At 55.8% G+C, this 25,649-nt stretch overlaps 1 protein-coding gene across 5 annotated transcripts in view; it reads right to left on the reverse strand.

The window, feature by feature from the left end:
- EEF2K (eukaryotic elongation factor 2 kinase) overlaps positions 1-25,649 on the reverse strand; it is a 56,990-nt gene that overhangs the window by 5,687 nt on the left and 25,654 nt on the right. The window contains exons 3-16 of one of the 5 annotated variants that reach the window (XM_036307799.1): positions 23,906-24,006; positions 21,013-21,073; positions 19,580-19,617; positions 19,000-19,171; positions 16,570-16,716; positions 16,154-16,286; positions 15,790-15,917; positions 14,921-15,122; positions 12,991-13,058; positions 10,495-10,572; positions 9,782-9,844; positions 8,155-8,289; positions 7,820-8,008; positions 1,802-1,926 (exon numbers count right to left, since the gene is read on the reverse strand). In XM_036307799.1, coding sequence (XP_036163692.1) covers positions 1,802-1,926; positions 7,820-8,008; positions 8,155-8,289; positions 9,782-9,844; positions 10,495-10,572; positions 12,991-13,058; positions 14,921-15,122; positions 15,790-15,917; positions 16,154-16,286; positions 16,570-16,716; positions 19,000-19,171; positions 19,580-19,617; positions 21,013-21,073; positions 23,906-24,006 — 1,640 coding nt within the window. The remainder of the gene's footprint in view (positions 1-1,801; positions 1,927-7,819; positions 8,009-8,154; positions 8,290-9,781; positions 9,845-10,494; positions 10,573-12,990; positions 13,059-14,920; positions 15,123-15,789; positions 15,918-16,153; positions 16,287-16,569; positions 16,717-18,999; positions 19,172-19,579; positions 19,618-21,012; positions 21,074-23,905; positions 24,007-25,649) is intronic. The other 4 variants (XR_004967350.1, XM_036307800.1, XM_036307801.1 and 1 more) reach the window with 4 other exon arrangements.

The raw sequence follows: 25,649 nt of genomic DNA on the forward strand, positions 1-25,649 counted from the left end.
CTGGGCTCCGCTCTGCCACCCGCTCCCATGTGACCATGGCAAGTCCCTTCGCCTCTCAGAACTAGTTAACTCATTCATAAAGTGGGGCCAAACAGGCCCGGCCTGTGTGTGCCAACGAGATGTGTTGGCTCATTCATTCGAACGACCACTGAGCCAGGCCCTGCGCGGCACACGGGGCTGCAGACAGCGAAGACCGTTCCCGTTCTCAGTGAGATAAAACCACCAGGGAAAGAGCGGTCCGATCACCAGGGAGCAAAGAGCAGGCACATGTCGGCACGATACGCAGGCGGCCGCGTGTCCAGATGGTTCAGGCCCTGGGAGCTTAGAACCACGGCCCTGACTTTCCTTCTCACCCAGTGAGAGGGGCAGGAGACCTTGACCGGAGAAGAGGAGCTGCCAGGCTGCGCCCCCTGCGGGTGTAGAGGAGGACTGTGCTCACCTGCTCGCTCCGGAGCCGCGGGTGAGAACTGCCTCTTCCCACTTTCATTAACGCGGCGGGGAGCCTCGCCGGAACCCCCGGAGAACCACAGGGCATCAGCAATGGGTCCCTTTACGACAAGCATGTCAAACTCGTGGCCTGCGGGCTGCATGCAGCCCACAACCAATATTTTTGCGGCCCAGCCGGTAAGTAAAAAACGTTTTAACAAAAATCTCGTAACTTAATTTTTACAATATCCTGTGATACATAATGATTAATAACGAACTACAACGTTCGCTAATGACTGATGACTATCATCGTGTCGCATTCATTTCCCTTACGCGCAGGCGCACCATTTCTCTCCACTAACACCAGCAGCGAATATTTTAGCAGCCAATGGCCACGTCATTAGTCTTGGACGGACTTGTTTGGTGTGCGCAACAGGAAATATGTCGCTTTCAGAGAACAAGAAAAATAGGTTTATTTGCGTTACGCTTATTAATTTGTGCAGTAATTCAGTGTCTGGTAAATTAATGTTCAAGAAAAAATATTCATTTTTATTAAAATGTTCTATTATTTTATGTTAACGATGACTCATTTATTTCAGCCCTCTGTATTTAGCACATCTACTGAAATAAACCTACGTTTCTATGAAAATTGAAGCTTTTGTGTTTCTGTGGCCCACATAAACTTCAACCTTGTTTATTTGGCCCGTGTTAGCCTTTGAGTTTGACATACTTGCTTTATGAGTTTAATTCCCCCACTGTCCTCTGCTCAGCCTGGACTTCTGGGACGACTCACTGGTCAAGCCAAGGAGATGAGATGGAGCCGGGCCACCCGCCCCCCTCCCCCTGCACAAACCCGCCCTGAGCGGCAGCTAAGGAAGAGTGAGCACCTGCAGTCCTGCCTTCAGGAGGCTCAGCCACCCTGGGAAACCCACTCCAGGCCCGAGCTACCCTGGGCTTGCTCCTGCCCCCTCCCTCTCAGAAGGGAAACATGAAAGTAGGCAGAGTGAATTCTAATCACCCAGATCCTACCATCCAGGGACAGCCACGCAGGCCGATGCTGCACATCCTTTCAGACTCTTTCCCAGGAGAACCTTTACCTCTACCGGCTAAGCTGCCGCACGAGCTCATGCTTCTGTGCCAGGCACGGGGAGAGTTCCCCCTCATCTAACCCTCACACAACAATCCTAGGATGCAGGTTCCACAATCATTCCGTTTACACACTGAAGGGCCTGAGGCCAGGGAGGTAAAGTAACTTGCCACGGACTGGAACGCAGCGGGGAGCCGAGCCCGAAACCCAGGTCTGTGCTGGTCCTGGAGGGGAAGCTCCCACCTGGAGCCCGTTCCCACCAGCCCCGCTGAGTGGCGGCCACAGTACCTGTCTGGGCTGAGGTTCTGGCCAGTGTCAAAAGCTCGTGCCACCAAGATCATGGACTGTCTGTCACCAGCGCCAGCCGCCTTCAGTAAGTAATCAAATCCTTTGGTTTTATTTTCTTCCGTCTCCTGTCAATACCAACCAGAGGGGAGAGAAGAGAGATGAGGCCTGCACTGGGGGGGCTGCCAGGGCCACTGACCAGCCTCCTCCCACTGACTGTTGTGAGAGCCGGGGGCTGGGGCTGCTGTGGAATCGCACACTGTGAGGAAGAACGGGCCAGCACCTGGCGCCATGCTCCTTGGGGGCCCACCGGGAGGAGAATAGCAGCTCAGCTCTCTCCTGCCCGTCGTCTATCTGCTCCGAGGCTGCCGAAGAGCCACTCACGTCCTGCCTCCACAGGGCAGGGCTCTCTGCTCCCACTCTTTAAACATTTCAGCAGCTTTACTGAGCTGTAACACATACCACATAATCCACCCAATAAAAGCACACAAATCAATAGTCTCAGCATATTCACACAACGTGCAACATCACCGTAACCATTTCAGACAACCGAAACACCATGCCCTGAGCTGTCACCTCCAAATTGCCCCATCCTACCCAGCTCTGGGCAACAACTGTTTCTCTTTTATTGATTTCAGAGAGGAAGGGAGAGGGAGAGAAAGATAGAAACATCAACGATGAGAGAGAATCATTGATTGGCTGCCTCCTGCAGGTCCCTTATCAGGATCAAGCCTGCAACCCAGACATGTGCTTTACTTGGAATCGAACTGTGACCACCTGGTTCATATGTTAACACTCAACCACTGAGCCACACCGGCCAGGCTCATCTATCATCTGTTTCTAGAGATTTCACTATTCTGGACATTTAATATAAATGTAATCCTATAATATGTGGCTGCTTCTTCCACTTGGCATACAGCATTCAAGGTTCATCTATGTTGTAGCAGGTATTAATGCTTCATTCTTCTTATGCCAAATAACATCCCATTGTGTAGATATACCACTTTTTGTTTATTCAGACCTGGCCAGTGTGTTCAGTGGTTAGAGTGTTGGCCTGTCCACCCAAGGGTCACGGGCTCAATTCCAGGTCAAGGGTTTGCTCCCTGCCCCTAGTCAGGGCGCATGCAGGAGGCAACCAGTTAATGTGTCTCTCTCACATTGATGCTTCTCTCTCTTTCTCTCCCCCTCCCTCCCTCCCTTCCACTCTGAAAAGCAAAGGAAAAAGTATCTCCAGGTGGGGATTAACAACAACAAAAAGGTATCACTTCCTAGTATTTCACTACGTGCCGCCTCTTACCTATGGTCTGGAACCTGTGATTGTGCTGTGGGACTGCCCTGCGCCATGTAGGGTATTCGGCAGCATCCCTGGTCTCGACCCACTAGTGCCAGTTGCATCCCCAGAGTCGCGACAAACAAAAATGTCTCCAGACATAGCCCCGTGTCCCCTGGAAAGAGGGAGGGCAGAACGGCTGGCTGAGAACCACTGTTTTTTGAAACTGTGATGAACGCACCGTAAAACCGTGTCTTCTGCACATTTCCCCCCAATGCCGTGTTCAGCGACGTCATACTTATCATGACATTGCCACATTTACACCACAGCAAGCGGAAATCGCTACAAGTGAAGGTTTGAGTAACTGTCTTTTTGACTGTCTTGGTTGAAAAAGAGATGAAAAAATATTCATGATGCAGATTAACTTAAAAGTGTTGGTGCCTGTCCTTATATTGTGCTGGCACAGGAAACTGAAGAAACATTCTCCAGTGTTATTAGCAATGCAGCTGCTCATATCAGCGGCAAATAAACGAACTTCCGGTTCTGACAGAGATCTTCCTTATTTCACCTTCATCTTACACACTAAAGTACATGAAGTTTCAACCAATATTTATAATGACCAATATTTATGTCAGAATGTCACAGCCCCATCAGCCGCAACCATAAGTGGGTAGCAGATATAAAGTTCCACAAAAAGCAGCGAAAGCATCCTGTGAGAATGCCCTGACTATATAGAATTTACAATAGTCTTTTTAAAAATATATATATTTTATTGACTTCAAAGAGGAAGGGAGGGGGGGAGAGAGAGAGATAGAAACATCAATGATGAGAGAGAATCATTGATCGACTGCCTCCTGCACGCGCCCTACTGGCGAATGAGCCTGCAACTGGGGCATGTGCCCTTGGCCGGAATTGAAACCAGAACCCTTCAGTCCATAGGCCGATGCTCTACCCACTGAGCAAAACCAGCTAGGGTGCTCCACATTCTTTTATTTATTTATTGAATTTATTGAGGTGACATTGGTTAACAAAATTATATAGGTTTCAAGTGTACAATTCTATAGTAGATCATTTATATATTGCATTGTGTTCATCACCCCAAGTGTTCCACGTTCTTTATGTCAGTAACGTTTATAATAAACTTATATACAGATGGTGCACACCTTTCCTCCCACCCAAGAGCCAGCGGGTGAACACTCCCGGCGCAGCACTGGCTGAATGAGCATGGAGATGGGAGACACGTCACCCGTCTGTCAGATCCCCTCCCGGCACCAGGCCTGCACTCACCGTCTAACACTGGCCATAGGACCGGCTGTGGGTTATCTCTGCCCACGGGACCGATAATTGGCCTGACTGAACCGCATGACACTGTCAATATCTGACCATTCCTGACCTACAAACATGGTAGTTTTGTGAAGTTCAACTTCATGTGTACAAGGCTCGTCGCTGCAGCAATTTCTGTGATATTCAAAGAATGGAACCAAGCCCAGTGCCCATCGACAGGGCACAGGTTGGTAAGCACGTGGCACCCATGCAACAGAAGGTCACGCAACTGTGGAAAAGAATGAGGGCGTTTTCTCTACACCACGAGGGGAGCTGTGGATGCTGCCGGTGAGAAAGCCTAGGGCCAGGTGAGTGCGTGGCAGGCTAACTTTGGAGAAAAACAGGGTGAAAATACGCTGTGTTGGTAGAAGGGAACCCTGTGCACTGGGTTAAGCAGTGTCCCTCCCCATTCACGTCCACCCAGAACTTCACAATGGGGCCTGATTTGGAAACAGGACGTTTGCAGATGTTAAGATGTTGATTAGTTAAGTTGAGGTCATCCTGGGGTAGTGCAGGCCCTGAATCCCATGTGACTGGTGTCTTTTTTTTTAATCCTCATCCAAGGATATTTTTTCCATTGTTTTCTAGAGAGACTGGAAGGGAGGAAAGCGGGGGAGAAAGAGAGAAAGAGAAACATCGACGTGAGACACATCAATTGGTCGTCTCCCACATGAGCCCCGACTGGGGTGGGGAACCTGCAACCGAAGTATGTGCCCTTGACCAGGAATGGAACCCAGGGCCCTTCAGTCCGCAGGGCATGACTGGTATCTTTATCAGAGGAGAAGAGACACAGAGATGGACAGAAGGCCATGTGAAGACAGACACAAAGAGGGGAGTGACGAATCTATACGCCAAGGATGCTACAGATGCCAGCACCATGAGAAGCTGGAAGAGACAGGAAGGAGGAAGCACAGCTCTGCCAACACTTAAAAAAAAATGTTTTATTCATTTCAGAGAGGAAGGAAGAGGAAGAGAGAGAGATAGAAACATCAATAATGAGAGAGAATCACTGATCGGCTGCCTCCTGCACGGTCCGAGCCCTCAACCCGGACGTGTGCCCTTGACCAGAATCAAACCTGGGACTCTTCAGTCCGCAGGCCGACACTCTATCCACTGAGCCAAACCAGCTAGGGCTCTGCCGACACTTTAGTTTTGGACTCCTAGTCTCCAGAACTGTGAGAGAATGAATTTCTGTTGTTTTAAGCCACCTAGTTTGTGGTCATATGTTATGGCAGCAACAGGAAACTAATACACTATGGAATTCTATACAACAAACTAAAATTTTAAAGAAAATAAAGGTTTTGATCAGGTAAGATAAACCTCTTACCTATTCAAAGAGTTAAATAAATAAAGGACTTTGGAGTGCCTTCTGGTCTGAGACCCCTCCCCACCGGCCACATCCAGGCCAGTGAGAAGGGCTGTACCCGGCCACACTGAGCCCAGCCTCACCCAGCTGCCTGTCCATCCACGTGCTCGACAAGGGCTTCTCAACTTCTCCGGGGAAAGACTGAGTTTTGTAGACCCTGACGGGGCCTGCTCACTCGGTGCTTTCCTCACTGTGCCCATGGGCCAGGGAGGCGGGGGAGCGGACCTCATGGGCTTCCCGCCCCACATCCCGCAGTCTCAGACCCCCGCAGCCTGCCCTCCTGCGCCTCCTCCACATGCGGCAGTCTCAGACCCCACGCAGCCTGCCCTCCTGCGCCTCCTCCACATGCCGCAGTCTCAGACCCCACGCAGCCTGCCCTCCTGCACCACCTCCACATCCCGCAGTCTTAGACCCCACGCAGCCTGCCCTCCTGCGCCACCTCCACATCCCGCAGTCTTAGACCCCACGCAGCCTGCCCTCCTGCGCCACCTCCACATCCCGCAGTCTCAGACCCCCGCAGCCTGCCCTCCTGCGCCACCTCCACATGCCCCAGTCTCAGACCCCACGCAGCCTGCCCTCCTGCGCCACCTCCACATGCCCCAGTCTCAGACCCCACGCAGCCTGCCCTCCTGCGCCACTTCCACATGCCGCAGTCTCAGACCCCCGCAGCCTGCCCGCCTGCGCCACCGCCACATCCCGCAGTCTCAGACCCCCGCAGCCTGCCCTCCTGCGCCACCTCCACATGCCCCAGTCTCAGACCCCACGCAGCCTGCCCTCCTGCGCCACCTCCACATGCCCCAGTCTCAGACCCCACGCAGCCTGCCCTCCTGCGCCACCTCCACATGCCGCAGTCTCAGACCCCCGCAGCCTGCCCTCCTGCGCCTCCTCCACATGCCGCAGTCTCAGACCCCCGCAGCCTGCCCTCCTGAGCCTCCTCCACATGCCCCAGTCTCAGACCCCACGCAGCCTGCCCTCCTGCGCCACCTCCACATGCCCCAGTCTCAGACCCCACGCAGCCTGCCCTCCTGCGCCACTTCCACATGCCGCAGTCTCAGACCCCCGCAGCCTGCCCTCCTGCGCCACCTCCACATGCCGCAGTCTCAGACCCCCGCAGCCTGCCCTCCTGCGCCACCTCCACATGCCCCAGTCTCAGACCCCACGCAGCCTGCCCTCCTGCGCCACCTCCACATGCCCCAGTCTCAGACCCCACGCAGCCTGCCCTCCTGCGCCACCTCCACATGCCGCAGTCTCAGACCCCCGCAGCCTGCCCTCCTGCGCCTCCTCCACATGCCGCAGTCTCAGACCCCCGCAGCCTGCCCTCCTGCGCCACCTCCACATGCCCCAGTCTCAGACCCCACGCAGCCTGCCCTCCTGCGCCACCTCCACATGCCCCAGTCTCAGACCCCCGCAGCCTGCCCTCCTGCGCCACCTCCACATGCCGCAGTCTCAGACCCCCGCAGCCTGCCCTCCTGCACCTCCTCCACATGCCCCAGTCTCAGACCCCCGCAGCCTGCCCTCCTGCGCCTCCTCCACATGCCGCAGTCTCAGACCCCCGCAGCCTGCCCTCCTGCGCCTCCTCCACATGCCGCAGTCTCAGACCCCACGCAGCCTGCCCTCCTGCGCCTCCTCCACATGCCGCCGGCTCCGGCCGCACCGATCGCCTCCGGTCCTTAGGTCCGCCAGCCTGTGTGCGGCCGCTCCCTGAACTGCTCTTAATCACCGTTTGGCCTTTCGGTCTAACTTAAATATCACTGTATTCACTGATCTCACAAGCAAATCCTAAGCACCTACTATGTGCTGGACTGTTCTAGCCTCTAAGGGCACCACTGGAGCCAGCGCTCGGGAAGCAAGCTGACCCTGGAGCCCCAGGCAGGACCCTCCCTCATTTGTTCCCACCTGTCTCTCCTGCTTCTCCCAGGACCCCTGCTGCACCTGCTGGAAATGGGACTGTCACCTTCCACTCAGTCCCCAGGCCGGAGACCCACCCTCACTCAGAAGTGGGGGCTCTACCCGGTGATCAGACCCCAGGCTGGGGAGGCCGCCACTGGCCCCAGCCCCTCACCTTTAGGGCGACGTCGGCCAGGATGTGGTGGGGCAGCTGCGAGTACAGGAGTCCCAGGCCCACGATGGCCTCCAGCTCGCCCAGGTCGGCTGCGTGCTCCAAGTGGAAGATGGCCGACTCACGGTCCCAGTCCTCGTCCTTCTCACAGAAGCGCCCGCCCTCGTGGTATCGCACCATGGCCAGATGGACCTGCCACACAGATGGGGTGCTGGCTGAGCAGTCTGGGAGGCGACGGCCACACCCCAGGGCCCCCAGCCAGCCTGCAGGAGGCAGTCATGAGCGGAGGTGAGTGCCAGGTTAGCGCAGAGAGGGCTCTGAAAAGGCATCACCGATACCTTCCCCAGAACGGACTTCCCGATTCTCTTGCCAAGGTCCAGAGCATTAAGCCTGCGCACTTCCAGGGCCACGGTGGAAGGCCTGGGCAGGTGGAGGCGGGCGGGGTTAAGGAGGTTCCACTTCTCCACACAGACCTGAAGGGAGAGAGCCGGGCATGGCATGTTTCCAGGCCAGAGAGGCCGGGGCTGGGGACAGACAGGCGTCAACAGCTGTCAGCAGCTCCCACAACATGAGCCTGGCTGGCCCGGTGGGAGCAAACCCTGATGGTGTCGAGTTTTCTAGGACAAACAGGGCTCCATTTCTAGTCACTCAAATTCTGTCAGCTCGTGGGCACCGAGGGCCTAGGACAGCAACGGGACACAAAGGCCAGCAGCACAGACCGCAGCGGCTCAAAGAAGTGCGTCGCTCACTTGTCAGTCTGGGTGAGGCCGGGGAGGCTGGGCCCCAAGCGGCCCATTGGCCCGCTCTCCACGCGCCAGAGTCAGATCCCTCTGCTTTCCTCTGGACATCAACCGGGTGCTCCCGGGAATGTCTCCAAGCTAAACACAGCCCGGTTTTGCCCCACCAGCATGGCTCAGTGATTGACCTTCGACCTACGAACCAGGAGGTCACGGTGCGATTCCCGGTCAGGGCACATGCCCAGGTCACGGTTTGATTCCCGGCTGGGAGTGTGCAGGAGGCAGCCAATCCATGATTCTCTCTCATCACTGATGCTTCTATCTCTCTCTCCCTCTCCCTTCCTCTCTGAAATCAATAAAAATATATTTAAAATATTAAAATAAAAAATAAACACAACCCAGTTTACAGGTTCCTCCAGAGCAGCGCCAGGCGGATGTGTGTGCCAAACACGCGACAACGCACGGGGGCCCCGCAGCAGAGGGTGGTCCAGCTCAGAATGCTGGTGGTGTCACCGTTGAAAACCGTGCCCGTGCCTGGCTGAGCCCTGACCCGACCGGGAAAGAACACCTGGTGAACCCTCTGTGCGCCAGAGGAGGGGAGGGAAGCCTGCGGCGACCAGGGCAGGCTCCCGGCGGGAGGTGTGACTGAGGCCCAGTGGGAGAGCAGCAGCCTGGGGGTGTGCCCACGGGGCAGGAAGGACCTTGCAGGTGGGAGAGCCTCCTCAGTCTCAGGCGGGAGGCGGGAGGCGGGAGGCGGGAGGCGGGCTCCAGTGCTCCCCAGGCAGCTAGCCAAGAGCACGGGCTCCCGGGGGCGGTCCCTCCCTGGCCTGCCGGAGGGTCAGGAGCGCCTAAGGTAGCCAGGAAGCTGGGAGGCTAACAAGACCTGTGTCCTCATCCTGAAATGGGGGCGAGCACATCAGCCTGTCCCCCTGGGTGTCAGGAGGAAGTTAATTAATGCCACAAGCGGCTCTGTGGGCGGGGCTTGAGCAGTGAGCTGTGGCTGCTTGATCGCCCCCCCCCAGGGCGGGTGATCCCGGCTTCCCTCACCCTCCCCAGAGGTCCCCACCGTCCCGCCCAGGCAGGGGCTCAGAAAGTATTTGCCCAGGAGATGGGCTTCTTTGCACCGTTTCCTTTAGGAGATTGTGAGGCGCCGGGCAGGCTGCGGTGGCGTGAGGGGGAGAAACAGAGGCAAGCATGCAGCACGGCAAGGGGTCCTCGGGGAGCTTACCCGTCCGCAGCTGCCCAGGCTGTCTTCGTCCGACTCGTCCCGCTGGCTACCGTTCGAGTGGCCCTGATGGACGCAGAGAATAGAGTTCCAGAGAGCAGCTTCCCCCAGGGCCGGGCTGACCAACAACCTCCTCCCGAGAAACTCCTCTCAGGGACACCGGCCCCCGGGGAAGCTGGCGCCCGCCTGGCAGGCCGAGCGGGTGCTGGCAGCAGGCGGACCATGTGCCCGAGCAGCCACAGCCTTCCTCACGGGGGATCCCAGTCCTGGCTCCCGCCGCATGTCTTTCCTGCAGGACAAGGCTAGACCAGAGGGCTCCCGGAGGCGCCCTGCGGCCGGACTCTGGCATTGGCACGGCTGGCGGGACACACTGTGCCACTGCCGAGGCCACCCTCACCGAAGCCGTGGGAGCTGCCTCGGAAGCCCGTCCTCTGGCTCTCCCAGTGCCTGGGAGCTGGGCCAGCCTCTTACCCAGCATCCTCTCTGTTTAGCCACTTTCAATCCTGTGCCTAACCCCATCCTGGGCTCCTTACTACACTCATTGGTGCCCATTCGCCTGTTTTATCTTGGGCCCTGCATCCATCTTTTCCTGAAATGAGCTTATTTAGTAATTTATTCATCATGTCCTCATGACCCACTTGTGTTCCCCCCACCTCTCTACCCTCCCAGACAATAAGGGAACAGAAAACTGGTCTTATTTCCCAGGAGTTCCCTACCTGTTCTCGGGGCTCTGGGTCATCCAGCTCACCCCGCTTCTCACTGGGGTATCCGCTGTCCCCACTGTTCTCAGAGTCCTGTGGAGAGAAGATGGCCCGAGATCTCAGTGGGCCTTTGAGCGCCTGGGGGTGACATCTGGACATGCCAGCCGTTTGCTTCCTCTCCTTTCCCCATCATCTCACTTAACATCCTCCGCTTGCCCGTGTTGGCTGCATGACAACCGAGCAGCAGAGCTAGACTGCTCGGCTCTGACTTTGGGACTCGCCAGCTGTGACCTTGGACAGCTGCTTGCCCTCTCGGTTTCCTTCTTACGGGGACTCATTACAGCACCCACGTCAGAGGCTGTGAGGATGGAACCAACGGTGGAATCACAGGAAGTGCAGTGTTAAGTGTGGCTCGTCCATTTCACAGGCAGGAAAACAAAGGCTGGGTTAAGGGTTAAAGCCACAGATGAAATGCAGCCTTGGGGCCCATATTACTACAACTCCACCCTCTGCCCAAACCGCACAGGTCACCGGCATATTTTTTTTTTGTTCCAGATCTGAGTCCTGTTCAGAAAGGAATCTGGTGTAATTTACAACAGCTAAGACCACCATAATGTATCTACCAGCCTTGAGTTCTGCATCACTATTCAGCTCCCACTTTCATTACTTTCCTTCTTTACTGAGAAGTATTTCAAACACACAATAGGAGCGGAGACCACGGTGAACACCCCTCCTATCCCCGGCCCTGCCACTCTCAACAGTAGGCCGTAGTTACTTTGGATCTTGCATTTTTATTTATTTACTTTTGTTAATCCTAACCTGAGGATAATTTTCTATTGATTTTAGAGCGTGGAAGGGAGGGGGAGAGACAGAAAGGGAGAAACATCGATGTGAGAGATACATTGATTGGTTGCCTCCTGCACATGCCCTGACTGGGGCTGGGGATCAAGCCTGCAACCGAGGCACATGCCCTTGACTGGAATTGAGGGCCATGCTATAACCACTGGGAAAACTGGCTGGGGCTAGATCTTCTATTTGTAAAAGGAATTAAAACACTACTGTCCAAATGTAGATCTCTAGTGCATCCTGCTCCCCTCCCCCCCCCTTCCTCCTCTAGATACAGCCACTTACGTGGACTCATACTTCTCATTTGTGGTTTTCCTTTAGAAAGCCATTTTATTTTACTTATGTAAGTATCTTTTTAAAAGAAGCTTGGCATCACTAGCTTAAATGTGAAACTTGTCTCACTCCCCGGAACAGGCAGGAGCCACGAAAGCCCACACAATGCGATCCTGGTCCCTGGTCCGGCTGGGACCCCTCCACCCAGGCGCCTACAGGCCTCCCTGCCAGCCTCCCCCAGAGCCTGTATCTGTGTGAGCCGAACGGCTGTTCTGTTGGGTGTGTTTTCCCCAATTTTTAAAATTGAGGCGTTATTTACAGACCCCCAAGCTGCAGTGTTCAGGGAGTGGAGTGAAGGCTCCTTTTGAACATGGACTGCAGGCTGCACTCAGAAGCTCCGGGCAGCCTGCTCCTTGCACCCGTCCCTCCTTCGAGAATCATGACCGAGCTGAACATCAGCGAGCCCCCGGCAAACCCCAGCTCCGGGCCCTGGGCGAGGCAGCCAACCTCTCCAGACCAAGGTCTCTTCACCTGAGGAAAGGGGGGACTACCCATCTGAGATGGAGAGCGCAGGCCAAGGGCAGCAGAGGGTGAGCCTGAGCACCGGCTCTATCGCCCAGTGACCAGGAGCAAGTGGCCAGCCTCTCTTGCCTCAGTGTCCTCAGGTCTGAGTCAGGGATGCTCAGAGGCCTGCCCAGCAGTGGTCATGGGAGGGAGCAGGCGGCCGAGGGCGGAGGGAGCGAGGCATGTCGCGTGCTAATGTCTGTTAAAAGGACGAACTGAAGCATCTACCAAGTCCCCACATGGCGTCTGCCCTCGGTGATGATCCGTGTGTGTCAGCTATTCTTTTTTTCTTCCCCTCAACCATTCTGAAACGCAGCCAAGAGTGAACTTGAACCTTTGGAGCCATCTGAGGGTGCAGTGGTGGTCTGGGCAAATGTGACAAATCTACAAAGTCTGAATTTTAAATTTGACGCCGGGATATGTTTGCCTGAATGCAAATATGATGCTTTCCGTTTCTTACCACTGAGCCCCCAGAGCTGCAAGAACCTGTTCCATTTATCCAACCGAGAGTCCCAGCTGACAGTGCTCCCGTCCCCAGCACAGCTGTCCACACAGGGGCCAAGCCCGCTGAGGGCTGAGATGCAGCTGTCTCTGCTGCTGACATGGTTCCTCTTCTCTAACCAGTTCATGGAAGGGAGGCCCCGGCTCTCTCCGAAAACACTGCTGCTGTGGGCGGGAGGCCGAGATTACCTGTGCCCCTACCCCCTCCGTCGGCCCCTGGCCTGTGCAGAGCAGACCGGGGCTGCCCACCTCGGACCCTGAGCATCACCCTCAGTTCCCACGGGACTGTCCTCTCTGCCCAGCCTGCTCCTCCTGCCTGCTCCTCACCCGGTGGTTGTCGGGCTGGTCGTGATCTTGGGGAGCCATGTTGTCCGGGTCGCTGAACACTGGCCAATCTGGGCAGGAGAAAACACAGACAGATGATGTGCTGGGGCCACTGCTGGAAAGTCCCCAAGACCAAACTACAGCCTAGAGCTGACTGCACCTGGTGAAGCCTTTTTTTATATTTTAAAGATGCAAAAAGAGGGAGAAAACTGTTGTCAGCACCCGGGGCTACAGTTCTCTTTCCTCCTTGAGAACTTCCTCCAAGTCTCGCCAGCTGTGGGCCCTGAGCAGGCGGCTTAATCGGGGTTGTCATAAAGCAGCATGTCTGTAAGCACGTGTGCAGGGCCCGAGGCGGCCCCCACGGGGTGCAGCTGTGAAGGAAGAAAGGCCATTTGTACTTTGGGGACCAAAGAAGCGCGCCATGCCGGACACCGGAGGGCAGAGCAGCGGTGTTGGAGCGTGGCTCTGCTCCGTGACGGGTGGACATGACCATGCTACAGTGGGGGTCAACCTCCCAGGCCTCCATCGCCACAACCCTGACAAGGCCCATATGCAGACCTGGCCTGCTTTTCTGGAGCGCGCAGTGGGGACCCAGATGGCTTCAAATTCAGCCACTTCCTGGAGGGCCCCAGTCTGTCTCCTGCTTTGAGCTCCCCTGAGCCAAACCTGGCTTGCCTCCTGATTTTTTCTTTTTTAAATATGTATTACTGACTTCAGACAGGGAGGGGGAGAGAGATAGAAACATCAATGATGAGAGAGAATCATTGGTCAGTTGCCTCCTGCACACCCCGCACTGGGGATTGAGCCCACCACCCAGGCATGTGCCCTGACCAGGAATCGAACCATGACCTCCTGGTTCATAGGTCAAAGATCAACCACTGAGCGACACCAGCCAGGCTGTCTCCTGTTTTTATGTGGTTTCTTTAAGAATGGTTTTTTCCTTTTTAAATGATTGAAAATAATGAAAAGAGTCATATCTCCTGATATGTGAAAATTACATGAAATTGAAACTTTGATGCCCACAACAGGAGCGCTGGCACAGGAGCCACGCCTGTTTGCGTAAGCCGCACCTACACTGCGCTCAGAGGCGAGGGCAGACTGTGCCCACAGAGCCCACCACATTTACTCGGGCTGGGACGCTGCTCGGTGGCTGAGCGTCAGCCTATGAACCAGGAGGTCACAGTTCAACTTCGTCAGGGCACATGCCCGGGTTCCGGGCTCAATCCCCAGTGTCGGGCAGGAGCGGGCAGCTGATCAATGATTCTCTCTCATCATTGACATTTCTATCTCTCCCTCTCCTTTCCTCTTTCTCTAAAATCAATAAAAACATTAAAACAAACAAACTTGTTTGCTGACACCTGCTCTGTGGAGAGGCCTAAAGACTTCTTTAACTCGGACACCGGAACCCTCTCCCGCTCCGCTGCGCCGGCCCGGCGAGCAACGGCCACACCGTCCTCCACAGCCCCAGAGCCAGCCAGCTGTCACCTCAGCTTCAGAAATGGTGGTTTTTCTCCTGGGACCTAGTCATGTGATGCTAGCCCACTCCCTAACGCTGCGCACCCTCAGATTCCTGTGAAAACCCTGTCTAGGACAGACGTTGCCCTTAAGTTACTAATCGTCTTTATTTGTTAATACCTTATTTAGAATTTCTGCATTACACATTTATGAGTGAGGTCTGAATACAGTTTTCTTTTTTGGTGTTTTGTCAAGCTTTGCTAGTTTCCTAAAACACACTGAAATGTGTTTTCTACAACACGGGTTATTTTACAGCATCCAGATGACCTGCGTCTTGAACTCGCCTGTAAAACCCTCTGGGCCATGAATCTTTTTAGTTAGTGTGTTTAAATCTAACATTCAGGGAAAGCCAGTGTAGCTCTGTAGGCCTGGCACCTGTCCCTCCAATCACAAGGACCCGGGGCCAAGCATCACTCACGGAGGTGGTCCAGCTTCTGGCTGTGTGGCGTGGCTGAAGATGGGGAGGAGGAGAGAGAGTCGAAGGTCACGTCGCTCATGTTCTCGTCTCCAGAGTTCTCTGACAGGCGGAGGAGCAGGGGTGGCCGGCTCCCAGAGAGGGTCCTCACTAGGGGGCTCCCACACTTTTCCTCTGTCCCCCTCAAGATGGTCTTGGCTGATTGCTGGAGAAGTAACAGGGACGTTCAGTCACAGAAGCAACGCTGGGAATGAGGAGCTCCTCTTATCTGTTGTTGCCCTAGGCTCCTATCCATGCCCTTTTAGGGTCTGGTGGAAAATCTAAAAATAGTCAGTGAGGATTAACCCAAAGGGGCATCTGGGAGCGGGCCAGCCAACATTCCTCAAAGCGCGGACCACACTGTCAGCCTGGAGCTGGGGAATTCACATCGCTACACGTCCAGAATCCCAAGCTGGTCTTTGCCAGCGTTCTTGTACCTGGGCCATGCAGGGGGAGGGAGTGGGCACGTCCTCAACACAGCCAGGCGCAAGTCTAGCCCAGCTATTTGTCGACAAACACAACCTCACGCACACGCACACGCACACATCTCTCTCCCAAGCTCTGCTCACCTGGTCTCCTCACTCTGGTAAAAATGGGCCCCAATCAAGCAGACCCCAGCTGCTCTACTAGTGGACACTCAGCTTAGTGCACTGACTTGGGAGGGAGGAGGGGCACAGAAGGGACTGAGTTCCCTCCGGTCCTGATGGTCTTCAATTAAGCACTGCAGGCCTGGGCCGCTGTCACAGTGAAGCGCAGTGTGCTGGCCTGGCAGCAGAAGGCCTGGCAGTACCGCCCCCCCCCCCCCTCACCGCAGGCTCCCGAGGGGCACCCACCAGCAGCTTGGTGTTCTGATTCACTGTGTCCTGCTCTCTCGGTGACAGGTCGAAGGGAGTGAGGCCCATACTCTTGCAAATGCGGTTGCAGGCGTGGGAGTAGAAGAAGAGCGCCATGCCCCGGACACCTGCGGACAAAGCAGCCGTGTTGGGAGCATGGCTCTGCTTTTTGACGGGGGTGGGGGTGGGAGGGGGCATAACCATGCTAAAGGGAGGGGGGCAGGGGGGAGTGTCAAACGTCCCAGGCTTCCATCGCCACAACCCTGACAAGGCCCATACGCCCGTTTTCCTGAGTGTGCAAGAGCTGGGAGAGCTGGGGAGGGGGTGTGGTCTCCGTGGAAACAGGCTTTCTTTGCCCATCTACCTAGGTTGCCATCTCCAAAGTCAGTGCCCTTCTCGGTGTGGATCTGTGGGTCGGTGTAGAGGTCGCCCACACCCTGGATGTCCACCACGATCAGCTGGTGGCCGGAACGCTCAAAGGTGAAGTGGCTGAAGGCCTGTGGGGGGCGGGAAGGAAAAGGTGACAGGAGACCAGGCTGCGGGCACTGCCAGCCCCCACTCGGAGCGAGACCGGACGTGGCAGCCCCACCCACGGGCGCCCTTCTCTGCACAGAGGCGCTGCTTAGAGGACAGCGGAGAAAGGGGTCCTGTCCAACTGGGCAGGGACCTCAGGGGGCTGACAGAGCCGGAAGGAGCCAAGGGTGCCCTTGGGAAGCCCCACCGGCTTGAGGGCTGCAGGGGGGAGACCCTCCCCAGAGGGACCCCGCCCCGGGGCCTCACCTGTGGCGTCAGGCGCGCGTCATCACGGACGAAGCCCGAGTTGGAGTTGTACTTGGTGTACTTGCCCTCGATGTAGTGCTCCAGGTGGAAGAGGGGCGAGCCCGGCCTGTCCTTCAGCTCCACCACACACATCTGCACGATGTCCACCTGCGGGGGCGGGGCAGGAGGTCGGGGCCCGGCGGCAGCTCCTCTGGGGCGGAGTCCGCCCGCAGCTCTCCGAGGCACAAATGCTGCCTGTGCCCAGAACCCACTGCCCCTTTCCTCTGGGAATGGAAACCCCTGCCACGGCCCAAATGTGTTCCCCTCCCCAAATTCATGTTTTAGTCCAGTGGTTCCCAACATGGGGTACATACCCCATAGGGGGCAATTTGAATTTTAAGGGGGGCAATTTGAGAATGAGTTATTAAGAGTGAAATTTTGCACTTTTTATGGTTCTAGGGGTCTCGTAAACAGTATATAAATATATATTTTGACACATTTATGCATTTCAGTTCTCTATTATAGTTTTGAAACTTTATTTGCAATTTTTTTTATCACTTCATATTATTATTTTTTTTTAACCATTTCTAGTGATCTCTTCCTAAGTACTTCAACTGTCCTTTCGTTCTTTTATTTTTCCCTTTCATGGGTGCCATGTTCTTTGGAAGCTTGTTCAGACCAAGTTAATGGCTTTTAGGCTTCCTCCATGTGAATAGGAGCTAGGAGCTCACTTTTTGAAGATAAGAATTCTATGTCACGGGGGGGGGGGGGGGGGGGAAGCATCAGGATGTTAGCGATGCTTAGGTGGGGCGTGGCCAAAAGAAGGTTGGGAACCCCTGGTGTAGTCTTACCTTCTAAGCAGTGGTTCTCAACCTTCTGGCCCTTTAAATACAGTTCCTCATGTTGTGACCCAACCATAAAATTATTTTCGTTGCTACTTCATAACTGTAATGTTGCTACTGTTATGAATCATAATGTAAATATCTGATAGGCAGGATGGTCTTAGGCGACCCCTGTGAAAAGGTCGTTCGTCCGCCAAAGGGGTCGCGACCCACAGGTTGAGAACCGCTGTTAAGGTGATGTATTAGGAGGTGGGCCCTTTGGGAGGTCATTAGGCCGGGGGGGTGGAGCCCTGATGAGTGGGATGGCTCCCTCCTTCCACCAGGTGAGGTCCCAGCCAGAGTGCTGGCTATGAGCCAGGAGGCCCTCACCAGAGGCGACCATGTCAGACTTGGATCTTCGACTTCTCAACCTCTAAAACTGTGAGAACCGCATTTCTGTTGTTTGTAAGTTGCCCAGTCTGTGGCCTTTTGTCGTAACAGGCCAAGTGGACTACGACAACCCCCACCCCTGACTATTAGCAAGAAGACACTGCTGGGCTGGCCTCGCAGCTAGGTGTAGCCATGTGACTGCGCTCAGGATCAGGAAGTCCTGCCGGCTGCTCGTAGCGCGGCGCTCCGGAGGCGCCCAGGAGTGTCTGGGACGGGCAGGCGCTCACACAGCGGGAGCCCGGCACCGTGCACTGCAGCCAGGCAGAGGCAGGCGCCCTGTCCTCGAAGGCCCGCAGGCGACAGGAGCCTCTGCTTGGCCTCCTCTCTCAACGCCTGGGGCTCACGTGGAGACGCCACCTGGCAGGGGCTTGGGAAGCCTGGGTTTCTGCGCCCTGGCTCCATCTCTGCCTGTTCAGGCAGGTCACGCAACCCCTTTGGGACCGTGTGTCCCCAGGAACAGATACCCACTCCCCTCTCCTCCTGCTTTCTCTCGGGAGTCACAACCTCAGTCCCAGAGGACCCACATTCCTGGTTCTACTGGTGGGCAAACAGCTCAGGCCTGCCCAGCCTGCATATTTCCTTCCCCCAGCCATCGTGATGGGTTCAGAGACAGGTACCCGATTTAATCAGAGCCAGTGAAACCCGGTTCTGAGACTTTCACTAGAACTTCTGGGAAAACAGGCGCTGTTTTGCCAGGATTGCTCGGAGAACAGAAAGGAGGCTGCAGCTGCTGGTGGCCGGCATGCCGCTACAAGTCGAGGAGCTGCCCGGGAGGGATGCCAACTTGAGATCGAGGCAGATTCCCAACAGCCGCAGCTTGCTCCTGGACCCAGCCACGCCTGTGGTCAGTGCTACTTCTCAGTCCCATGAGGCAATACATTTCCCTTTTGTATTAAATCCTTTTTGGGTTTCTGTCATTTGCAAACAAAAATCCTGGCTATCAGAGCCCATCTGTAAATGGGATGAAAACATTCCAACCTGGCTCCAAGCGCTGCTTTTAGGAATAAACAACTCCGCACATACAGCACCTGGCCCTCTGTGCTCGATAGATGGTGGCTGTTATTAGCTACTATAGTGAAGGCCGTGAAGAAGGGAACCTGTGGCTGGCACCATCACCTGGTCTCTGGACACTGTCCCTGGACACCTGGTGGGGGCAGGTGGCAAGGAGAGGGCCACGCACCTGCTTGGGGGGCTTGTGCCGATTATACTCCTCTCCCCAGAGCTTGGCCTCCATCTGTAGACGCACGTCCTCAAAGTACACGTTCCCGTCCACCGGCTCAATGTAACGCTTTGCCACGTAGTTGGAGGCCCCCTTCCACTGCTGGGTGTGCAGGAAGTTGGACAGCTTCTTCCTGGGGAGAGGCAGCGGGGCCGGCCTGGGCATGGGCTCATCAGGGCCAGGCCCTGAGTCCTCCGGGTGAGCAGACCTGGCTGAGCCAGGAACAAGACGCGGGAGGTGGGAGGGGCTTCCCTACTGCCCTGCTTCCTTCAAAGAGCTGGGCAGGAGAACCAAGGGACTTTGGTAAAGGTCTCCTAGCCCAATCCCTTGGCCTCCAAGGACCAGAGCTGAGATGCATAGGATACCATTGAGCTCATCACCCCGCAACCAGGCCCAATCTATGGTCCAAGGGAGAGCTGAGGCACTTGGGCTAAAGAAGCACAGACCACTGACTCCATCCCTACGCGGAAATGGCACAACGCCCTTGCCCTCTGGTGCCTGAGGAGGCTGGGCGGGGCCTCGAGAGCCAGCTGTCACTTACGTCCGGAAGCACTCCCTCATCGCTCCACGGCCGAAGGGCTGAAAGACACACAGAGAGGGCCATCAGTCCCCGTGCCCACCAGGAGCAACCCTGAGTGAGGAGTTCTCCCTGGGGGTGGCACCCACCAAATGGACCTCATCTCGATCCTTCGATCTGCCCCTCCCACCCCCGCTTCCTGCACGGCAGCACCGAAGGCTGGAAGAACTGCCGGCCTGGAGGCTGCCGACGGGAGACCCCATTCCCTGACCCAGCTGAGCAGGGCCCCTGGGGGGAAGGTGTTTGGGGCGATGGAGTGGGAAGACAGTGCATGCGGAGGGATGTGTGTCCAGCCCTGTCTGCAGCAGAGCCCACATGTCCATCAACAGTACAGTAAGTCACATGGGTTCACGTGGAGAAATACTGCACAGCAGCGAGAACTTAACTTTCAGGTCCAGCAAAACCAGGTACAAAGCTCACAGACAAAATGTTGAGCTCAAGAAGCCGTACTGAAGGCACCCCTACAGAAAAGGGGTTCACCTGACCTAGGGCGACAGGGTTCAGGCCAGTGCTGACCTTCAGGGGCAAGGGGGCGTGGCGGGCTGAGGGCTCCCAGGCGCTGGGGACATGTGCTCACTGTGAAACCCCTCAAGCTGCACGCTCTCTGCTGCGCATGCACTAAGGAGCTTCCCACAGTTCCCCGCCCCACTCAGAGCAGGAGGCGCGGTCCTTTGCAATCTATTTCTTTCTTCAAAAGGCTGTGGCCAGCCACAGAATTCGTTTCACTCAGTAATAGGTGGCAACCTGCAATTTTATAACTATTTACAGTCAACTGATTTTCAACCAGAATGCCAAGAAGGATATTTTGATATACGATGAATATATGAAATGTCCAAAATAGGGAAATCTATGGAGACAGAAGGTAGCTTAGTGGTTGCCCAGGGCAGGGCACAGAGGGAACTGGGTACTGACTGCATTGGCTCCGCTGGGTACCAGTCATGGTGGCGGCTGTGCCACTCTGTGATTATGCCAAAAGCCCTGGACTGTACACTGTACATGGGTGTGTTGCATGGTGTGTGAATTATCTCATAAAGCTGTTATAAAAAATTAAATATACAAGCCCGGCCTGTTTGGCTCAGTGGATAGAGTGTCAGCCTGTGGACTGAAGGGTCCAGGGTTCGATTCCCAGTCAGGGCCATGCGCAGGTTGTGGGCTCGATCCCCAGTAGGGGTTGTGCAGGAGACAGCCAATCAATGATTCTCTCTCATCATTAATGTTCCTAACTCTCTCTCCCTCTCCCTTCATCTCTGAAATCAATAAGAATTAAGTATACAATACTTTAAAGAATCCCCCAAAGTTAAAAAAAAAGAATGGGTGTGGAGGAGAGAGAACATGAACTGACATCGGCGTGAGAGAGCCCGCCCAGCCCCGCCCCCCGGGCTCGAGGACCTCCTCACCTGAGAGGCCATCTTGATCAGAACCTCGTCCTCCAGCCACTCCCCGGTGACAGCGTTGTACCTGCGGAGACAGCGCCCGCCGGTCCTGTCACTGGCGACGGGTGAGAGGTCTCTCTGGGCTCCCCGCTGCCTCAGGATCGCGCCCACTCTCTACTCTGTGGCCCAGCCGACCTCCTGGCTGGGTTTGTGGGACTCTCCCGCCCTCCCAGGCCCCCCCAGTGGCCTCCTCCCCTTTCCTCAAACGCAGGTGCGCTGGGCACCGCGTCCCCTCAGCACGTCCTGTGGTGCTTGGGCGGCTCCCCGCTGTGACGCCACCCAGGCAGGCCCATGTCTGTCCTGCTCACGAGGGGCCTGGTGTGGTGAATGCTTATAAATGCACACTGGATAAATGACGGAGTAGTAAATGTCCTTATCACCGAGCTACATAACCAACGGTGTGTCCCAGGACAGGAGGCAGCAGTGCCCTCGGCCTTGCCGGCACTGTGGGCAGCCCAGTCCGGGGCGCTGGGTGCCTCCGAGTCCAGCAGGAAAGGGGCGCTGGGTGCACAGCCAGCCTCTCCCTGCCCAGGAGCCTGCTCTCCACCAAGCCCGTCTGCCCCAGGCCCGGCTGAGCCTCCAACAGGTTTGCAGGGTAGAAAGTGCCTCACTCAGTCACTCCCTATCCTGACTCATCGCCCAGGGCCCAGGTGTTCTCAGCTCCACAGAGGCCCCCGCCTGGGGCACAGCCACGAGAAGGCCGCCAGCCCCAGTGAGAACAGCCTCCCAGAGCTGACACCTCCAGGAGGAAGCACAAGCCTGGGAGGTAGCCTCCCCCAGGCCTGACGGGAGGAAGGCTCACCCCTAGCTCATGGCGGGTGTTATGCTCAATAAATAATAGCAATGATCATTATTATTTCTACGTAGAGACCAAGGTAAGGGAAACAGTCTTCCCTCACCTTCAAAGGAGACTGCAATCTGAGAGGCACCGGAAGGGCGGGTGGGGGAGCAGCATCCTCTCTGTCCTTCAGGACCATGGGCACCATAAAGGTCAGCACTGCTCAAAGCACCGTGTCCAGTGTGCTGGCTGCTTAAACAACTGCCTTCAGCGGCCTCCGCAGCAGCCCTGTGAGACTGGTAGTTACTGCACCCACTTTCTTGCTGGGGAAATCGAGGCTCCGAGAGGTGAAGTACTCTGCCTGAGAGCTAGGATTCAACCAGAATCTTGCTCTTAAGCAGCCTGGGTCCAACCCCGTGAACGGGACGTCTGCCCCAAAGGGCCGGCTTGCATCAGCTCTTTCAAAAGTGGGAACCCAGGAGGCAGCATCCAATTCAGACACCTCTGGAGGTCCCGGCATCAATGCTTGACCTCTTCCCAGCCAGGGCGGCTAAGGCAGAGCCTTTGGTTAGGAACTCAACAGTTTGGCTTGGTCCCTGGTCTCAGGTCCCTGCGAAGCTCTGGCACAGAGCCAGCCCAGGATATGGGTCTTGCTTTCCCCGGGGCCTCCCTGTGCAGCCTGGGGGCCTCGGCCTGAGGCCAGGTCTCACCAGCCAGCCACCACGCTGTCCTGGCAGGCGGCAGGAGCAGAGCTCACAGCCTCCCCCGCAGCCCCACCGTGCTGCCCTGGGCTGCTGGCACACACTCCAGAGCCTGGGAGGTGGGCCTCTGGCGGTGGAAGGGGGTGCCGGCCAGGCTCTAGTATCTCCGCGCAGGTGAGAGCAGGAACGTGCTGCTGAAAGGTGAAGAGGGCTCCACTGCTTCTGCATCTGCTTCCCCCTCTGGCAACAGCGCACCCATTTCCTTTGGGGATCCCTGTCCTCCGTTTTCAGAACATGTGGACGGGTGAGGCTGACCCCAGCACCCTCTGGCTTGTGGCATGAGCCCAGGCCTGGCCCATCAGAGCAACGCTTCCTGGTACAATGACTGGTTCAGAGACGGGCATGTAACCCAGCCAGGTCACTGAGATTCAAATATGGAACTTTTGTTTTTAAAAATTTGAGCAAGAAAAGATCCTTTTCTGCAGGGTGAGATGAATAGCGGGGCTCTCAGCCCCTCTGTGCTGCTGATATAAGAGAGTCTATCTGAGGTCAAAGCTGAAAGCCTCCTTGGAGTATCTGGAACCAGCCGTGCCTGAAGCCCACACACAGGGTGGGGCAAAAGTAGGCTTACGGTCGTTTGTATGGGAAACAATACAATAGTTAATAATTAATAATAACACAGGAATAACTCTGTGTTTCACATACAACTGTAAATCTAATTCTGTCCCTGCTGGTATATGAACCAAACGTTCCCTTTTATCCTTAAGCTGCTGTGAACTGAGATTCTGTTACCCACATTTGAAACAGAGTTCTGACTAATTTGAAGGCACTGGGCTGACCCTTGACAAACCTCTCTCCCTGGGCCAATAAGGGAACTGAGAGGTTTGGCTCATTCAGAGCTGGACGGGTCTACAGAGGTCACGGGACAGGGGCAGACTCCAGGGCAGGTCCATGAGTCTCCTAAAATGATGAGCAAAATTAACATATGTGTGCAACTTCCTGAGATGGCCCTCGTCGGGTTCTCAGAAGGGGTCCCCAGTGCCTGACACGCTCCCTGCCCAGGCTTTCCTGATGACTAAATAGACACAGCGCTGGAACAGGCCCGGCACGGAGAGACTCAGGAAGGGCCCCCGTCTCCGCTGTCCTCTGTATCCTTATTATATCAATGGCGCTGCTTGTGGTTTTTTGTTTTGTTTTTCATTCTTCCTGAACCCCCTGAAAATACTCTTCCCTCCCTTTGCCTTCCAAGCAGGGATCGCACTGGCTGATGTCTGTAGTATTCCCTTCTCCTTGATCTCCAAGGGGATCGGGTCTCGCTGGGAGCAGAGCAGGACCCAGGAGGCCTTGGGGTCATGCAGCCGCCCCGACAAGCGCTGACCTGTGGCGCGTCGCACACTCGGTGGCGATGTCCTCCAGGTGGAACTCAGCCCAGGGGTCGGGCATGTGCTTGGCCTTCTCCACGGCATGCTTCCAAGCTTCCTGCAGAGGGCAAAGGGCGTGTCAGCCAGGGGCTGCGGGACAGGGCGGTCCAGCCCCTCCAGCCCTGGAGTCCCGGGGCCCCCCACCCTGGGAGGCATCCGTGAGGGAGAAACAGCCCCATCCACCATCCTTTCAGGAACCTAGTCCCCGAAGGACCCTATCAGCTCATGGGCACAGTTCTCCTGGGTTCAGGCAGGCAAACGTTTTCACGATTGCTAACAGCGAGTGCTGGCCAGGGTGCGGGGAAACAGGGGGTGTCCCACATGCTGCCCCTGGGTGTGGGCCTGCTCTCAGAGGTGATCTGGTAACGTCAGAAAATAGAAAACGCAATTCTGTATTTTCACTCAGAGTTCTCCGTGCTAGGAACGTGTCCTATAGCGAGCAAACACAGTGGGCAAACCTGCCCGAGAGGCGCCATGGCTGCGGCTGTGCAGCTGACCCACAAGTGTTCCCCAGTTCTAAATGCACCCATTTCACTGCCCGGAAGGAAAGTCAGAGACAACATGACCCTCTCGGCTCAGGGCACCTCAAAACCATACAGAAGGTAGGTCGCCTTTACATAAACGTAGCGCTAGGTGCTTAGCGACAGGTTTCCATCGACGTGCCACGGCCTGGGGACCGGGGCAACCCACCGCCTGTGGTGCCCTCCCCTGCTGCGGCGGTGACGACTACAAACGCCATCCATCCGGAACTTTCACGGCTGCTGCGGGCCAGGCTCTTTGGGAGCCACCCAGAAAGATGACGAACAACAGAGAATTCTGGTTCTCAACTGCCTCATGGTACACCCCATTTTTTGTTTTAAAAACCTCATTTCATTGCTTTTACATAACCTCAAAGTGGAATCCTTCCCTGCCCCCACCAACAAGCACTCCCGACACCCACTCTAGGTGATCCTCTCCCTCCTTCCTGAGGAACCTGAACCTTTGCCCTGCGGCCACCACAGCATCAGAGACAACTCCCTTCCAGGCCCCAGGCCGGAGCCAGGGGAGGAGCTGGAGGGCGGCTGGACAATGCCGGGCATGGCAGCCCACCCGCTTCCAGACCTCCTCACCCCCGCACCATCCCTCAGCCACCAGACCAGCCCTGCAGAAGCCCGCCTCCCACAGACTCGGCCCAAACAGGACAGCATCCTGCCCGTGCCCTCCCCCGAGCCCATCGCTGGTCCTGCTCAGAGGAGACAGGGCCGAGGAGCTGAGCCTTCCAAGAGTCAGACAGACAGACAGGCACACACACGCACGTGTGCACACACACACACATACACGCAGCCCAGGGCTCCTTGCTGGGCTTTCTAACATTTCCAAAGTCAAAAAATAAAGCCTGTAATTTTTTTCTTTTAATTTGGAAGCTAATTCACATTTAATAAAAATACTTGGGGGGAAAGAGGAAAAATAAAACCAACTAAACAAGCAAAAAAAGAAAAATTTTAGAGAGAGAGGAAGGAGAGGGAAACATCCATGATAGAGAAACATCAGCATTGATTGGCTCCTCCTGCACACTCCCTCCTGGGGACTGAGCCTGAAGCGGGCATGTGCCCTGACTGGGAATTGAACCTCCTGGTGCATGGGTCGAGGCTCAAACACGCTGGCCAGCCCCGTGCATTTTTAAAATAAGTCTGGAATGGCACTCTCAGTGTAATTTACAGC

This window comes from Myotis myotis, unplaced genomic scaffold, assembly GCF_014108235.1.
Source record: "Myotis myotis isolate mMyoMyo1 unplaced genomic scaffold, mMyoMyo1.p scaffold_m19_p_5, whole genome shotgun sequence".
NCBI lineage: Eukaryota > Metazoa > Chordata > Mammalia > Chiroptera > Vespertilionidae > Myotis > Myotis myotis.